Source organism: Pistacia vera, unplaced genomic scaffold (genome assembly GCF_008641045.1).
Source record: "Pistacia vera cultivar Batoury unplaced genomic scaffold, PisVer_v2 Contig478, whole genome shotgun sequence".
In the NCBI taxonomy this organism is placed as follows: domain Eukaryota; kingdom Viridiplantae; phylum Streptophyta; class Magnoliopsida; order Sapindales; family Anacardiaceae; genus Pistacia; species Pistacia vera.
Genome location: NW_022196310.1, coordinates 678,814 through 697,528, shown reverse-complemented (window position 1 = coordinate 697,528; position 18,715 = coordinate 678,814). Strand labels below are relative to the sequence as shown.

Sequence of the window (18,715 nt, the reverse complement as noted above, 5' to 3'; positions counted from 1 at the left end):
TCAGTTTTGATTCTCTCCTCTCTTGAATTCTCCTTGTCCTTTTTTCCCTTTTGGGTTTCTCCCATTGAAGTTTTTGAACTCAAACAAACAATTGAAAAAGAAAGATTTTAATGAAAGTTTATTAGTTCCTTTAACTCTTCAATGGTGTTTCATTCTCTCATTAAAAAGAAGGAAACACCAGAACAGCCACTTGACGTTGCTATGGCTTCTTCAACAACAGTCAAATCTCAGCCTCTTCATAACTTTTCTTTACCTGACTTAAAATGGGCCATGAACCAAACAAACACTCATCGTTTTCGCAAACTCTCTGATTCTTCTCATAAATCACCTCGAAGCGACGCCGATTGTGAGTCCGAGTCTCCGAAGCAGCTTCTTGAAGGTGTGAAAATCGTTGATGGAATTGAAAAGTCGGACAAGAAGAAACTAGCGGTGGTTGTTTCATCGGATGATTTGGTTGAGAATTCAGAGAAGAAACCAACCGTTTCATCTGATGGTAGTAGATCGAAGATTTTCATAAGAATTCGAACCAAGAACAGTAAAACTGCTGATGAGGTTGCGGATACAGGGGATCATACCTCTGTTGCTGAAGACGCCGAAGAATCAGTGCCGAAGACGTGGAACTTAAGGCCGAGAAGAGTGATCACTAAGGTTAATAATAATGCGATTGGAGGTGCATCAAAGATCGGAGGAGCTGCGGTGCCGGATAACAAAGCTCAGCCACCCACTCGCCCTGAATTGACTCGTAACCGGAATATTGTAACAACCGAGGCGAAAGTTCCAGAAAAGAAAGAGAAAGAGAAAGAAAAGAAGCAAAAGTTCTCGATCTCGCTTGCCAAGGAAGAGATTGAAGATGACTTTCTTATTCTGACAGGGTCCAAGCCCGCCAGGCGACCTAAGAAGAGAGCGAAGAATGTGCAGAGGCAACTTGATGTAAGCCACGACTCTGTTCTATATATTCGTTTGTTAAAACATTTTTTTGGTTTTCAATTGTGCTGATTCTGTGTTTTTGTTGTTTTCTTCAGTTTGTCTTTCCGGGTTTGTGGCTGGCCTCCATAACGCCTGATTCCTACCGGGTTAATGATGGTCCTGCCAAGGTATTATGTTCTGACCGTCTGATTTGTTGACTTTATATGCTAGTTTTACGGGGGTAAAGATGTGATTATATCATGTGTTGTTTGCAGGGTTAGATGGGACTTTGATGTTTTATAGTTTTGGGGCAAATTGAAGGTGAATGACTGCAGTTAGAAGTTTTTGATCTCAGCTGAAGGTATAGCGAATTATGAGTTTATAAATGTAAAGATGAAAGGTTAACATATGTATGTTGTTGTTGTGCCTTTTGTCTGGTAAATGTGTGAGGAGCTCAGAGTTCGGCAGAGGGGTTTTATCATAAACTGTGTCATGACTAGTTGCCGTTGTACATATGAATCATCAGTTGAATGAAAGCTTCTTCATTTTCCAATTCTATGAAATGGAAATTTCTTACATGCGAGTTCATGAGGTTGTTTTGCTTTTAGTTGAAGAGGTTGAAATATCAAAGCAAATACATATCATGTATCTCAAATGATCGGATGCATTCTTGTTTTTCACGGATGTGATAAAAACAAATTTGGAGTAAAAATTGATAGTATACTGATTTCTGAATAATGTGAGGGAAGTGTCAATTTCATGGAGTCAAAATAAATGTACGAGTAATTGTCAGTTAATCAAGTTGTGTTTGATTGAATAGGCTGAATTATATAAACGTGTTGGGCAACCCTAATAGTTAGGATACACACTTGTGATCACTCTCTATTTTCTTTCTTTCAAGAATGGCACTTTTAGGAGCAAAAAAGGTTGGTTTATCAACTTCTAGTGGAGCAATGAACATGCCAGTCTTTAGTGAATAATCAAGTAATTTTGTCTGGTTTATACTCCTGTTTGAAGAGTGTGAGCTAGACATGAGTCACCTTGTATTAGGGCAAGATCTGTCTGACTGACCTTCGATAAATGAATGATGTGTAATTTAAGTACTTAGGTGATTGACACGTTTTTTTTTTAGCATTGTGTCGTTATGGTTTCTAAATGTGTTTTACAGAGCGGTCAGTAAGGCAAGTGTCATTATTTAATGGTTAAGTGTTTTGTCATGCTTATCTTTCTTGTATGAGGGAGCGTGGGAAGTAGATGTGAGTTTCCATCTGTCTCTATCAAGATGTGAGCTTTCCAACACATATCGTGCAAATTGCTGTAGTCAGGCTATTGACAATATGCTTTGATCTTTAGGTTCTGGAATTGCATGTGACGAAACAAGAATGCTTAGTTCCAGATCTTGATAAATTTAAGGATCTTGCATTCTCCATAGTGATGTTGTTTTGTCTCGCTCATTTCCTTATTTAAGACCATGTGGATGCACGTAGTGTTACGTTCTATTAATAGCAATGTGTCTCGTAATGGCTCCACACTCTGGGAGTATGCATTGTTAGTGTGAGGCAAATAATCTATTGTCTTCAAATGTTTGAGTATTGAAGCAGGGATATGTGCATATGTCAAGTTTGTTTTGAGTAGATATCATTGTATTTAAGTCTCATTCTCAAGGGACAGCAAAAAAGTAACAGAATTATTTTCATATCATGTTCTAATGATTTTCAATGTGTTCTATTTGGGCATGTGCATTATTGGTTGCAGGCATTCTGGAATGAATGTAAAGAGTGATTTGTAGATAATGCGTGTCTAAGCTGTGAGTTATTGGCTGCTGATTTTGACATACTGTAGGCCTGGATAAATGGCTTTTCAAACTTCCAAGGCGAAGGTCTTTCCAGTATATTGCTGATATAGATAGAAATTTAATTTTTCTCTGGTTGTGATTTGGCTAATCAGATGATTGCTTAGAAGTCTCTCAGCTGATATCTATTGTCATCTACTGTGTCCTGTGGTGGTTGTGTTCATAATAGTTTATACTTGTATTAGCAACAGGCTTATTTATCCGGTTGCATCTGGATCTATCAATAGTAAAGTTTAGCGCTGACTGATATCATTTGGATGAACTAGTTCTGATTTCTTTCTATAATTCAGCATGAAGCAAATTGATTAAGCATTTTATCATTTCAAATGCAGATGCGAGCAAGAAGTTTTGTTTGAAAGATACTTTTGACTCAGTGGAGTTTGTTATTTCATATCCTAGCTGTAATCCATACATCCTATATTACAGCTTGATCAGTCTTGCTTTGTGAAGCCACAAGGGCCTTTCTCAGATTAAGGGTCAATGTTTTGATGATTCTCCTGTTATTTGAATTTTGAGAAATGGTGATCTTGTTTTCAAATAAGAATATTTTCTGAGGGAAGTGTTAGTATCAGTGCATTGAGTTAAATTAAAAGACGTCGCACATTAAGAAACTGAAGTTAGATATTTTGTTCTGCTATAAAAAGGATATATGCTATACAAGAGTGGGGCTATATACTCAGCCTAAAGGGGTGTTAGTGTTACATGAAGTGAAAGTTTCGAAAGTTGGAAGTTGCTTGGAACTTTGGAATGCACTCAATGTTGCTGAATGCCTCCTGTCTGAAACCACAGGATTCGTATAATTCAGCAACTAAAGGTGGGCGTGGGCCATTACTCGGTTAACGTCTAATACGATATCTCTTTGGATTAATATTAAAAATATATAACTCAATAAGCAATAAAGATTGGATATTATATTTAGGTGTTTGTAACGCAGAAGTCCCGAGTTGTACGGTCTCTTTCAAAAACATAACTTCCTCTGCTTTCACAACTCTTGAAAAGGCTAGAAGAGTCTTCTTCCTCGTTCAATATGACTTATTGAGAAGTAATCGTTGATCAAATATTTGTTTAGATAAAAACCTAACCATGCCATCCAAACTCTACAAAATTCCTGAAATCACTTTGCCATTAAAACTTGTTCATAATTCTGGTTGAACTGTAGCTTCTTGCAAATCAAATTTCCTCTCTCCTACTGACCGAAATACCAATTCGACGGTAGAGGTTCAAACTCGAATAAAATCAATGGAAACAGCATCTAAAGTTGAGGGAGTACTTTAAAAAATCAACTTGAAGGATGACGTAGTTGACGGGAAAAACGGCGATGAAACAAACCGCATCGAACCAGTGGGCCAAGTCGAGATGAAGATGAGTTTGCTTTCGGAGGCAGAAAAACAAAGCATTGTAACAGATAAAGAGGATGCAAGGAAGGAAAGCGTTGCATCGAGATAAACACGAAGCGGAGATTCTCGATATCTCTCAGTAGGGAGGAGATTGAAGCGGTATTTTAGCAACAGGTGGATCGAAACGACTCAGGAGAAGCAAGAAGAAAAGAGCAAAGTATGGGCAGAGAATACTGTAATCTCTTCCTGGATTGCGCTTGAAATCAATCACGATAGAAGATTATAGAGTTTCTGATGCCTTGATCAACAGCAACAAAAATATTTAGATTTTGCAAGAAGTGGTGTAATATGATTAGAGAATTATAGATTTTAGCATCAGGATACTTCTTGTTGAAGCTATAGTAGGGTAAAGTAAAGAGAGCCGCCACCTTGACTTCCCGCATCACCATTTTAATCTAATTAACCAGGTCTACATTATTGATAGTCTTGATTTCTTGAATGAATTATTCCACTTGATAATTGAGTGTACGTCTCGTTCTTTTACTTTATTCATTAAGTATGATTAACGAAGTTGATTGTTTGTTGAACTTGGAGAGAAACTATCAGCCAGGACCCAAGATGCTTCAAAGTAGTTACTTTTAAGAAACCAACTCTCCTAACCATTCAGAAAGACTGGAAAGTCTGGATCAATTGATTAATATCCCACGTTTGCTGAACTTGGAGGAGAACTTCAGCCAGGACAATAGGACAACAAGACCTCTGGTAACCCACCCAGATGGTTAAAGTTTAACCTAGGCCACAAACCGTCAGATGTAAGGGGAAGGAAGATTACATAATTATAGGGGGTAAGTCCCCCCTCAGGGGATTTAGGGTATCTGTTATGTATTTTCCAACAACATAACATAAAATGTCACAAACGATGCCATGATGGTATAGAGAAACTATAAAAAATTCTTGGAATATGAAGAAAAAACAAAAAGATACAGGCAGATTTTGATGATGTGGTAATTAAATTTTAGTTGACTAATGCAAATAAAGAGTATCATTTTGCAGTCCTCTCTCAAAGATACTATATATTGCCTTGACATGATTCTCCATCAACAAATCCTACAAAAAATACTTGAAAACCATAAGAATAAGAATAGAAAGAAGAATTTTCTATTGATTGTAATGCACAAACCTTACTTGCGTTAACTGACAAGAGTTTTACATATAATTATAATATGTAATTATGAGATTATATATAATGTCGCTAGCTCAACGATTAAGGCGTATCAGGAAGTTTATAATCATCAGCTGTTATATATTTCAAACGCAAACCCGGAAAAAGATTGTTCAGAACATTCTGCACACTCCTTGGTTCTTCTTGATCCTTCGTGGCCGCTTTGATCCACCCATTGCCATTATATCCGCTTCATTTCTTCTTCAGTTAGCGAAATAACGAATTTACGCTTTCTTTCCCTCTTGAATTCCACTGGGTGCAGCCAGGGTTTGGTTCTCTACGTCCGCACTTTTTCTTTTTGTTCTTCACCACGGCTGACCCTGATTTCTTCCCCGAAGTCTCAACCTTTTCAAATCTTATAGTTCTTGTGACGGCTAAAATTGTTTCTGATCGGACTTTATTTTTGGTCCACCTTCTGAGCCGCCGCATTCTTTCCCCGAGGTCTCAACTTTTAGAGTTCTCCATCCTTTTTGCTGGTGGTACGATTTGATCCAATTCATTCGAAGTGTACCATTGTGCGTCTTCACATGGATTTATCTCAAGTTTTAGGTTTTCATTGAAAACCGGTGATTTCTTCTCGAAGTGTCACACCATAGGATAACGAAGGACTGTGAAGAAGCGATTTTCACCGGCGACACACGGAGAAGTTGGGTAAAGGTGTGATCAGACGGAAAATTTAATCATGACCTTGTATTTATACAAGTGAAGCGTGAAGCCAATTCGTAGGGGTGTAAAATATTCCAGGGAAGTTCTGTTTACTTTCTAAGTAAATGGATTTTAATTTAATTACTGACAATGCCCTCAACTTTATTTGTGGGTTTCACTCTCAGAGTTCAATTTTGACTAGAATATACTTCTGCGAAATTAGTGCCAGATGTTTCTCATATTTGGATAAATAAATATATTATTAATACTTATTAGCCACTGAAAATGATATTGATTAGAGAATTGCTTCTTGAGATATATGTGATTGTGTGGACGGTCATATATCAATATACTAAATAGAGATGGATATTAACAAAATTTGCCTAGAGATTACAATCAAGTAATTCTTGTTACAAATAAATATCATAAGCTAAAAGCACCCATGAATGATGGGATCGAAGCATGACAATACTAAACACTACTGTGTTTATCAACACAATCTCAGAGCATTGGATAAGATAACTAATATTGCAATATATACTATTTTCTTACTACTCACTTAAGTTATTAATTTGAATGTCAACACTATTTTGTATCTGAATGTCTGTTTTGTAATACTGAGATGTTAACGATTTTTATCATCTAAATTATTAATTATTTCAACTTCTCTCTCTCATCATGTTTTTGTATATATGTGTATATATACTTGATTGGAATGGATATTCCATCATTTGACATAGCTTTAAGTCCTCTTTTAAAACTAGAGTGAATTTCGTTTGAACAGTTGTTATAAATAACTTGGATTAAGCTAATGTAAGTTAATGCAACAAAACAATGAATTTACCAAATTGGGTGCAAAAATAGAAGAACAAATTGATACACTTAAATAGCTTAGAACAACTTATCAAACCCCATAACTACAAGCCCAAAAACATGGAATAGAACCAGAAAAGCTAACAAAAATAGAAAGGGCCACACGACCTAATTAATCAATTTTCTTTCGGTACAACAAAACCACTCAAATAACTAGAAAAGAAAGATGAAAACCACTCATCGAAAAAAGTTTCTTCTAATTGTAGGTTGTACATACTCTTATAAGTCGTAAGAAATCAATGGCGTTTGCAAAATGCAAGTGATGATGTAAAAGGGGCTTCTGTTAATATGTGTCCGTTAATGTAAGAAACGATAAGGCTTGAGTCTGCGAGCGAAATTTTGAGTCATCCTTCAGTTCAGCCTTTTAAATTTGATGCAAGAGTTGATGAACGTACACAGTTGTTTTATTTAGTGTTTGTTATATCAAATTCTTACGATGGTTGTTTCATGTTTGTTTATTTTATAATTTGTTAAAACTTTTAAGGACAAAATAGTTCATTGGAGCCTGGAATATGAGCCCATGTACAGTGAGATATTCTGTCTATTTTATTACAGTGGGAAGAGTAAATGACATTTTCCACCCAAGGTTGAAGAATCTCCAGTTACGGCCCCTGATTTCATAAATTACAAATTTTTCCTTAATTAACAGAAAACTATTGTAATCTAATAGTTAAAGGGTAAAATACTTATTCAAAGATAAAAAATTTAAAATAACCCTTCATTCTAATTCACCCTATCGAAATTTTGAAATAACCCTTCACTTCTCAAATTCACTCCACCATGATTTCAGGACTTCTGACCTATTTCTGGGTGTAGTTGACCCCTCCCAACAACCACCATTACTATCCCTTTAACCCTCACATCAAAACCCCTAACTTCCCGCTTAATTGAAACCCCTAATCGACGACCACCGCTTTGTGTCAGTTGACGTTTATCCAAATTTCGGCAGATCTCGACACATGAAAACCACCCCCAAGACCACTAATAGCATCGCCGACTTCGCCCCACCAAAACCCCTAACAAACACGACTGCAATGCTCGCTCGCCGCATCTCTCCCTTAGGTTTTCGCGTTTGTTGCCCTTTCAACTAAATCTGGCATTTCGCCGAGGTGCAATCGGGTGGAAAACTTAGGGCTTTTGGTGAGGAGGATGGGATGCTGATGGTGGCATCGGGGGATATCCAATGTGTCGGAATCAGGCTAGATTTTTGGCTTGGTGGATCTCCTCTGGGGGTATTTAAAGGAAAAGTACGGTGTTAATTAAATGGTGGAAATCTGTAATTTATGAAACCAGGGGGGAACTGTAGTCTGCCAAACCTTGGGTGGGAAAAGATCGTTTACTCCGTGGGATAAACTAATAATCTTGTCAGCTTAGGTGGACTCCAATCCATTCGTTCTCAGCGTGACTTATATCTACCATTCATAAATTCTTAAATGTGGAGGTCCCCTCCCCCTCACCCATATGATGGCTCTGCAAACAAACCTTTATCGCATTCACACTGTCACTAACAATAAAAATCTGTTTAATCACACTAACAAACTAGTATGAAGTCCCTAATCATACTAGTTGTTTTACTTAAGAGAAATTCAGAATAAATTCAAAGATTAAAGATTGTGGACATTAATCGCAATTCCGTAGAAATGCATGGCGCAATTAGTGAACATGCATATGTCAAGATATTTTAAGGGGTTGTGAACCCGCAGGGGTTTTTTTTTCACTAGAAGGAAAGCGGAAAGAACCACAAATTCAACTTTGGGAGAGCATCGAAGCCACCAGACTCAGTGTTGTCATTTCCTACTGTTAAAAACACTCATATTTCTTGCCATCAATAGTTATCAATTAGATCAAAAGTAATTTCCTTTGTACTAATTCCGATGTGTGATTCTCAGAGCATTAAGTTCAACAAACATAGCTTGCCTCCAATGATCGTGTTTGATAGCATTGGTGTAGCAGGAAGATTCTCGTTCGCAGATATTTGTGTGATACATATCCTATGTGCACGTGAAAGATGATCATAACTGATATAATTTGAAGTTGGATAGGTCGTACCTGATGTGGTTAGAATAGGAGGACAATCATAATCTGTTGTCCAAATGTGTGGGCGAATAGTACGGGTAGATCGCCATTGTGGAGGAGCAGCAACAGGTATATGAGGTTTTGGAGAACTTTCTGGTGAAGTATGATCAGATGGAGGTGAAGGTAGGAGTGCATGGAGAATGATGCATGTAATACTATAAAATATATATAAGTATTTTGCAAAAAATTTCAATCAAATTGAAAACAAATAAGGTGTAGTTTGTTACGTTAAGTCTTTAATAACATTGAAGAATTTTAATTTCAAGAGAAATTAAACAAAAGTGTATTCACGCTAAGGTAAAAGAAGAATTATGTTAAAAGAGATATTTAGGGTTCTTAGAAATTTTTTATCTCTACACTAAAATTGATATATCATTTTCTTTATCTACGTAGTCTTGTAAACAATTCAATAATTGTTTTGGACTTCCTTAAACAATTCCATAATTGTTCCATAATTGTTTTGGAGTAGTAAATAATTCCATAATTATTATGAAGTTATTAAACTTATTTAAATAATAACATTAGATTAACATTTAATCATAATTAACAATTTAACTCTTAAATTGTTTACATAGCAATAATTCTTGTTAGCTTAGGTGACTCCAATCCTGATAGAATTTGAGGTGGCCTGACTCCTCACCCAATAAGGCTTTGTTGAATGAGAGGATTACCCCTTTTTATAAACCAATAGGCTTGAGCGTGCCTAGTCGGTGTGTTACTCCAACACTTCCCCTCACGATCAAGCCCATATGTTGGGTCATGCCTATTGATGTAGGTAGTTGCTGGCTCTAACTCCTCACTCGCTGGTCAAGCGCTCAACTCAACTGAATCTGGACTCTGATACCATGATAGAATTTGAGGTGGGCCTGACTCCTCACCCAATAAGGCCTTGTTGAATGGGAGGATTACCCCCTCTTATAAACCAATAGGATTGATGCCGAATTTTGATGATGTAGAAGTAATGTAGCAGATTTTATGCAGTTTTGGTGGTGCAGAAAAATAATGCAGCAGATCAGAAATTTTATGCAGTTTTGGTGGTGCAGAAAAATAATGCAGTAGATCAGAAATTTTATGCAGTTTTGGTGGTGCAGAAAAATAATGCAGCAGATCAGAAATTTTGTGCAATTTTGGTAATGCAGAAAAATAATGCAGCAGATCAGAAGTAATGGAGTAGTTTTTTGGAGAATTTTGAATCAGTTGAGTTTGCGTGGAAATGTTAAAGATAATGGAAAAGAGAAGCAGCTTAGCTTGAGGGGAAGTGTTGACCAAAGATTCATGGTGCTAACTGCAAGTTCACAAAATGAGAGGACCTGACGATAGTTTTATAAACGATGTCGTTTTACTTTATGTGTAAAAGTCCTCTTCTCAAACGTGTTTTGTTAGCAGCTGCGACTTTACTCTTTTCTTAACCTTTTCACACTTTCTTCACTTGTTTCGTTCAAGTATAAAAGCAGCAACCATCCATTCTCAGCCTGACTTATATCTACCATTCTTAAATTCTATAAATGTGGAGGTCGCCAAACCTTGGGTGGGAAAATGTCGTTTACTCCAGTGGGAATAACCAATAATTCTTGTCAGCTTAGGTGACTCCAATCCATTCGTTCTCAGCCTGACTTATATCTACCATTCATAAATTCTATAAATGTGGAGGTCCCCTCCCCTCACCCATATGATAATGGCTCTGCAACAAACCTTTTATCGCATTCACACTGTCACTAACAAATAAAAATCTGTTTAATCACAATAACAAACTAGTATGAAGTCCCCTAATCATACTAGGTGGTATACTTAAGAGAAATTCAGAATAAATTTAAAGATTAACAAGATTTGTGTACATTAATCGCAATTCCGTAGAAATGCATGTGCCAATTAGTAGAACATGCATATGTCAAGATATTTTAAGGGGTTGTGAACCCGCAGTTACTAGAAGAAGACCACAAATTCAACTTTGGGAGAGCATCGAAGCCACCAGACTCAGTGTTGTCATTTCCTACTGTTAAAAACACTCATATTTCTTGCCATCAATAGTTATCGATTAGATCAAAAGTAATTTCCTTTGGTATTTTTATTTTGATTTTTGTTGTGCCCACACAACAGCTACAGCTATCTTGTTTGTTTTTTGAAATAAACATGAAATCAAGATCACAAGGAGGTTTCAAAAATACTAATAGTCTTATGATAAATTTAATCTGTCCTTTTGGTGCTGCATATGCAAACGTGATGGTTCTATATTAGAAACATTGCCTGGAAAATTTTTCTGTCAAGAAAGCACTGCAGGACTCAGAAAATATAGTATCTAAGAACAAACTATTTACCATTATTGATAAGATGTTTGTTTAACTATTTACAAATTTGTATAGGCAGCCTTCAAATTTATTTATTGATGAAACTGTAATTAGTGTGGGCGCTGCTTCTTCAAAGGGCAATTAAAATCCTTGAAACGTCACCCGTCGATCGTCATGCATGATCCAAGACTAGACGACGACAAATAACTATTAGTACGTTTGGTGACCCACATAATAACTATCTTTGGAGTATTTATGAGCTCATTTGACACGGGGCAAAAAATTTGTCATAAAAGTCTAAAATTATTGGCTAGATAGAGCAGGTATAAATTAAATTATAACGAAGATTGATAACGGCGTAATTTTATAAAAAAATTTCACGAACTCGGATGTGTTAATTCACAATCAGTCATTTTCTAATTAAATAGACGGAATTTATTATCAGTAGACAAGATGAACTAGCACATTAAAATTATGGGAAAAAACTGATAAGATTGGATTGTAAGTTGATAAGATACCCACTAAATTAATGTCATGCAACTGTAACCAGCTGCTAATTATCTACGCAGATAGTTATCATTAGAAGGAGAAAACATTTTTTATTTATTGATAATGACACGTGTGGCAAATTAAACAACACCAGGTCAGTAGACTGAGACGACCAAGTGAGGCAGATCACTTATTTATATGGCCGTAAGCAAGCGGAAACGATTATCGGAGACATCCATTAGAGCGAGAGAGATATATACCTCTGAGAAGTGAGAAACATATACACGTGAAAGTTTCAAGACGAAGAAGTTCGGTGATTGATTTTCAGAGAAATTTTCCAGGTCTTTCTTCTGGTCTTTGTTATATATACTTGGTGTTATCTCATTAATTGTTTTTAGTTTCCCGTTCAATTTTAGGTTAGATTTTTTTTTTTAAAATGTAATGGCATGATAATTCCTGTAATTTGTTTCCTTTACGTAGCAAGTTACATAGCAGAAAGCCAGGTAGACTCTCCAGAATTTGGAATTTGAAGATTTAACACTCAAAAGTATAGTTGTATAATGTAACTAGAAAAAAGTAGTTTTGTACTTAATATTTTCTATTTTTCATTTCTTTCATCTAGCTTGAGTGAATCATTCTGAACTTATATATATATATATATGCATCGAATCATTCATCTTTTCATATCAAACTTATGAGATGTTGTTTATAATTTGTGATTATTTGCCAGCTTGGTTTTAATTATCTGTTATCTAGCTGGCGTATGCTTCAAATTAACCACTTTGAGAAATCAGATTCGATTGCGAAGATGAAAGATTTAATTTAGTTTTGAAAGTTTATTATATTTTTATTGTGATCATTAGTTGTTTGTTATATTCAGGAGTGTGAAGTTGTCGAAGTTAAGAGTGAATCACTGAGGAATAAGGAAATCCTGTCAAACAATATTTCAGGCTGAGATGAGTAAGCCAGGAAGTTCCTCTGAAAATAAGCATCAAAACGAAGTCAAGGTAATTATTGATTTCAAAGACAATGTTGAGCGTCCAGATCATTGTTGTATTTATAAGGTTCCTAAGAAACTTAGGAACATAAATAATGATGCTTACAGTCCTCACATTGTGTCGATCGGTCCTTATCACCATGACCAAGAAAAATGGGATGACGTGCAAAGCAAAAAAGAATGGAAACGGGTTGACATGCAAAGCAAAAAAGAATGGAAATGGGATGACATGCAAAACCTAAAGAAGAGTTATCAGAAAGAGATTTTTGAGAATATCACAAAGAAAGAGAAACTCAACGACTTCGTCAAAAAAGAGGAACAACATATCCGCGCTTGTTATGAAGATAAATTTGAGGGGAGTTTCGATTTCAAAGAGATGATTCTGGATGATGCTGTCTTCATCATTGAACTTTTCTTGAGGAATTACCATGATGATAGACGAGATTTTTTGGTAAGTAAACCGTGGCTAACGAATGCTATAAAACTGGACTTGCAATTACTTGAAAATCAGCTTCCATACTTTGTCCTGGAGGAGTTATACATGTTAGCCTATGGCTATGGCTGCTCCACTAGACCTTCCTTCCTTACTCTTTCTTGCGAGTTTTTCGGTTATAAGGAGCTAGATAGAGAAGCGAAGAAAATTAAGCATTTTGTCGACTTGAGAAGACACACTATGTTGGTCGGAGTCGAAATCGATCCTAATATACAAATGTCTCTAGGCGGAAAAATTGAAGATTTACCAAGTGCAGTGAAGCTGAATGAGTCAGGGGTGAAGTTTTGGGTCGAAAACAAAGATTCACTGAAGCCAGGTGAGTCGAGGAGGAAGTGTAAGCAAGACAAAGAAAACGAAAACGAAAAAGGTTTGCTTAACATAAAATTTGAAAAGAGAGCAAGAAAAGATTCATATATTTGGTGGCTTAGAGGAAGGGTGCTAAAGATTCCACACCTTAAGATTGAAGATGGTACGGAATGTTTGTTTCGAAACTTGATGGCCTTGGAGCAGTGCCATTATCCATTTGAAACTCGTATTTGCAACTATATTGATCTAATGGATGCTCTGATCAACACGAGAAAAGATGTGGATTTGCTTGTTGACAAGAAAATCATCTCCAATTGTGTGGGCGACCATGATTCAATTAAAGAGATGTTTAACAGACTTTGCCTCGAGATTACGCCAAGTACTTCTTGTTACCAACGCACTTGCGGCGAGCTGAAAAAGCACCACGAGATATGGTGGAATCGCACCAAGGCAACGTTGATAAGTGTGTATTTTGAAAATCTTTGGAGAGGCACTGGAACTGTTGCTGCAGCCGTACTCTTACTGCTCACTCTGTTACAAACAATCAAACGATTCTATCCGGCCCTGTTTACGGATCCACAATAATTTAAGTTTGTGTGCTTTTAGACTTTTAGTACTCGTATAATTAGAATGTCTACTTCCTACTACTAAGCTTGTAATAACTTCGGATCTGTAGCTTTCATTTATTATAATGTATTCTCTCCCATGCCATATGTATTATTTAACCATTTACAATATCACTAGCTTACCTAATAAATTATGCTTTAATATATGTTTGAGAATGTGTATTCTGATTGACCCTAGATATCACTTACCAATAAATTTATTTATGTTCATGAGTTTAGTAACACATCAAATTACATCTTAATTTGAAAAAAAAAAAAAAAAAAAAAAAATTGGGTTATGGTATCCTATGTTACAAGAGCAAAAGAACAAAAACAATAACAAGAACATATATAAGGTTTAGTTAGACTTAAGAGTTAACTACCAAGCGAAGTTAAATCATTTATTTTTCAGTTGAAATTATAATATATCTTTCTTATTAGTAATCCATTAATCATCTATTTACTCTTGGTTAGGAAGACAGATGATCTGTGAGAAGCGAAGAGTCTGGAGTTTTGTAGCTTTGGCATAATTTTTGAACATCTCAGCAAAAAACTTACCGGCTCCATGAGGTTCACAGATGTAAACCTACACCAATCTATCCATGCATAAAACAGAAATAAGCATCTTTAGATTGAAGTCAAAATTCCAGAGTACTATGCTGTCCACAATTCATGAAGAAATATGTTTTTTGTTTCAACCTTATTAAAGGATCGGGAAACATATTAAGCTCAAATAATTCATCTGGGAATCCACACGTCATGCATATATTTTGTGAGGAGTGAGAGGCTGCGTGACAGGAGTATTGATAAATTGTATTTGATAATACATCAGTTCATTAACATCCAGCATTATTTGCATTTCGCTTTGGACTTCAGTCAGAGTTGCATTGCACACAATAACATGGTAATGTCTGACAAAGGAAAACGGGTGCAAATATAACTAACTTAAAATATTTGACCATTTACCTCAACATGCTCTATGCCAAATTCATCAGTATATACCCTGTTGGGAATACGTTGACAGGCTGCATGATTTCTGCTTTCCTGACCATAGCCAGTAATAGGGGATCCAATCCTCACTCTGACCTGATATAAAGCAATTTCAATCCTGGTGAATCCAAAGCACAATCATATGAGCTAAATTCATTACTTGAAACTTCTGTCAGAATGCAATAATAGTTTGTATAATGTTTAAACAGTACTGTTAAAAAAGATTCCCACAAATCAAATGCAAAATTAAAGAAAGCAACTAAAAATAAAGCAAACCAAACACAAGAATTTTAAAGTGGTTTGGCCCAATTAATTTAGCCTATGTCTACTATCCACTTAAGCAATCTACTAAACAAAAGTTTACAACTGTACAATTTTTAGAAGAAAAAAATTGTAAACTGTATACACTATCCTAAAAAGCCCAATTACACCCTTAATAACAACCCACATTAATGACTATTCTTTTGGTATCTATTTTAAACTTTTTGAGATGCTTTAAAAACCCAATCTATTAGTCTATTTAAAGGGGCGAGTCCCCTTGCAACTCCCATTCCCAGGCAATATGGGATTCAAGGCACTATCCCAACAATTCCTCCCTTGACTTGAATCCCTAAACATCACAGTAGCATCTGAAAATCTTACTCGCTTGATAGTCTTCTTTTCTTTCACAATAGGAAATTGGAACAACTTTATCTCTTGATTTCTTAAGACACACACCTTCATCAAGGAAATATAGTTGTTTTTCATTCCTTTTGCCTTGCAAAATCAAACCATCTTTATACACTTTACATCCATCTTTTTGACCAATGTAGCTATATCCATGAGAAGCCAGCTCACCTAAAGAAATCAAATTGTGACTACAACTCGGTACATACCTCACATGATGAAGCTTCTTGACAACACCATTGTGAAGCTTGAGATGAACGCTACCAACGCCTTCAATCTTCACTTTCTCGTTATTACCAACAATAATATTTCCATAAATTCCATCTTCTTTCAATTTAATGAAACAATCTTTATCATTAAAAACATGCATAGATGCAGTAGAATCTAAAACTCAACTTTTTTCACCCTTTGAAGTTTGAGTTTCATCCTGACATGTTACTAAAAATTCACCTTCATTATTAGCAACCCAAGCATCATCCATCGAAATCTTCATCTATTGAGCCTTCTTGAAAGCAAGCATATCTTGCCTTAATTTCTTGTGGCTTGGTTGGATATGTCCCTTCTCTCCACAATAATAACACTCTTTATTACTATAATCTCTGACTTTTGATTTATCACCTCTCTCTTGAGTCCTCCCTCGATTAGAACCTTCTGCAACTAGTAGATCTCTTCTATGTGATGAGTTCTCTGATCTCATAAACCTTTCATTTTCACGCAACAAGGCAGTCACATCATCTAGTTTTAAAGTAGATCTTCTTACCAATAAAGTTTGAACTAAAGGTCTATAATATTTAGGCAAAGATGACAACAATATCAATGCCTTTCCTTCATCCTTTAACTTATCAGAAATAGCCAACAATTGAGATACTAGCCTATTAAATTCATTTAAATGATCTATCTTCAGAGAATATAGATCTATCTTCAAACACAGTCTGTTAGTCAACGATTTCGCCACATAAATATCCTCCAATTTTTCCCACAAACCCTTTGGTGTAGACTAGTCAGCACGCTGTACTTTATCTCTAGAGCTAAAGTAAATCTTATTGTATTTATAACTTTCCTTTGAATTCTATTCCATTCTTTATCAGTCATCTTCTCTGACTTACTCTTTTCTAATGCCTGATCAAGACCTTGCTATACCAAAATGTCTTGTATTGTACTTTGTCATAACATAAAACTAATTTTTCCATTAAATAAAGGAACTTCAAACTTAGACATACCTCTAGAAAATTTGAGATGCATGACAGTCGCCAATCTACTCTTAAATCCAACCTCCTCTTGAGTTTGCCTTCTCCTAGATCACGAACCGTAGGCTTTGATACCACTTATTGAAAAAGATTCTCACAACTCAAACGCAAAATTAAAGAAAGTAACTAAAAATAAAGCAAACTAAACACAAGAATTTTAAAGTGGTTCGTCCAATCAATTTAGCCTACATCCTCTATCCACTAAGCAAAAACTTACAACTGTGTAATTTTTAGAAAAGAAAAACTGCAAACTCCTTACACTATCCCAAAAAGCCCAATTACACCCTTAATAACAGCCTACAATGACTATTCTTTTGGTGTCTATTTTACACTTTTTGAGATACTTTAAAAGTCTAATCTACGACTCGCACGTGGGAAACGCTGAGATGACTCAGGAGACACACGTGAATGTGGGATTGAGTGTATGAAAATGGAGAGACAATGTTTAAAGTGGTTCGGATGCTTGAACAAGCGAATCCTACGTCCATTGATATTGTATTTATATATAAAGGATCAGGTCGCAGCTAGCGAGCTGACTTTAGAGTATTGAAAACACAAATGAGAGGGAAAAAGAATAAGCTATTACAGAGTGAAAATGAGCTAATCAAGAGTAAAATGAGCGAATCCCACAAATGGGAAAAGAGCTCTCTATTTGTAGTGGGATACATTGGGGTAATAATTATTGAATCCGTAAAAAGGGGTGCAAGTACCGTGCTAATCCTTTTTTACGTTCCGTTGCTCACCTACTCGAGTGATTTCTTCATTTTGAGCAGGGATTGGACACGTGGATGTACTTCAGCCTTTCGTTAGTTCGGCGCACACCCACTACACTGGCAGGAGCATGCTGCTCATGCTAGCATGCGACGTGGCTGTGCCTGAACGGCTATAAGACTTGCTTAGACTCTAACCATTTATGTTGACTGGGCTTTGCGTTAGCCCTACTTTTCCAAGCGTAACAAAACAAAACAAATTACATAATAAAATTGCACTGAGAAGAAGCTGTGTAAAAGAAGAGGAAACGCTTTTTAATGAACATTCGCAATCTCCTCTTTATTTCTTAGGAAGAGAAACAATCTCACATCTCTCTTCTCTATACAATGAGGAAGAGATACAAAGTTATGTTTTTTTTTTTTTTTTTTTTTTTTTGAGTAAAAGGTAATATATAAAGAAAAAAAGAATGAGTCCCTGAAAGCACCAAAGAATGAAGCTATGTTCTTGTTCTGCAAATTGATGGCATTAGATTGCAGTGTTACAATCTATATTATCTAATGATGAGGATTTCTTGTCGAGGTCTCGATACCACACTATGAAAATGCTTATCTTGGGAAATTTGGAAAAAATTCCCATTTCAACAATCAACCCTCATTATTTCTTGTGTTGGCAAATTTGAGTTTGTCATGATGGTAATAGACAAACTTAAACATTTCTTGGAATAATGAAGAAAAACAAAACACATACAGGCAGATTCTTGATGTTGTGGGTAATTAAATTCAATTGACTAATGCAAATAAAGAAGTATCATTTTTCAGTCTCTGTCAAATATATACATATACAGTGCCTTGACATGATTTCTCCATCAGGCTAAAAAAATCAACAAATCCTACAAAGAATACTTGAAAGCTCATCACGCTTAAAAAATCAACAAATCCTACAAAGAATACTTGAAAGCTCATAAGACTAATAATAGAAAGATAGAATTTCTCTATTGATTGTTACATGTAAACCT

The 18,715-nt window shown here is 35.8% G+C and overlaps 1 protein-coding gene and 1 long non-coding RNA gene across 2 annotated transcripts; both read left to right on the top strand.

The window, feature by feature from the left end:
* Window positions 1-446: 446 nt before the first annotated feature.
* On the top strand, window positions 447-2,013 carry LOC116146500. The gene is made up of 3 exons (XR_004130509.1): window positions 447-930; window positions 1,023-1,094; window positions 1,182-2,013. It is a non-coding gene; the product is annotated as an uncharacterized LOC116146500 (long non-coding RNA).
* Window positions 2,014-11,923: 9,910 nt separating this feature from the next.
* On the top strand, window positions 11,924-14,176 carry LOC116146501 (UPF0481 protein At3g47200-like). Its single transcript, XM_031431916.1, has 2 exons — window positions 11,924-12,026; window positions 12,566-14,176. Exon 2 carries the CDS (start codon window positions 12,642-12,644, stop codon window positions 14,064-14,066), a length of 1,425 nt encoding a protein of 474 aa, XP_031287776.1. The 5' UTR covers window positions 11,924-12,026; window positions 12,566-12,641; the 3' UTR covers window positions 14,067-14,176.
* The last annotated feature ends 4,539 nt before the right edge of the window (window positions 14,177-18,715 follow it).

Excerpts from the sequence above, each read along its gene's own strand:
- LOC116146501 (XM_031431916.1), top strand. The coding sequence starts at position 12,642 with ATGAGTAAGCCAGGAAGTTCCTCTGAAAATAAGCATCAAAACGAAGTC.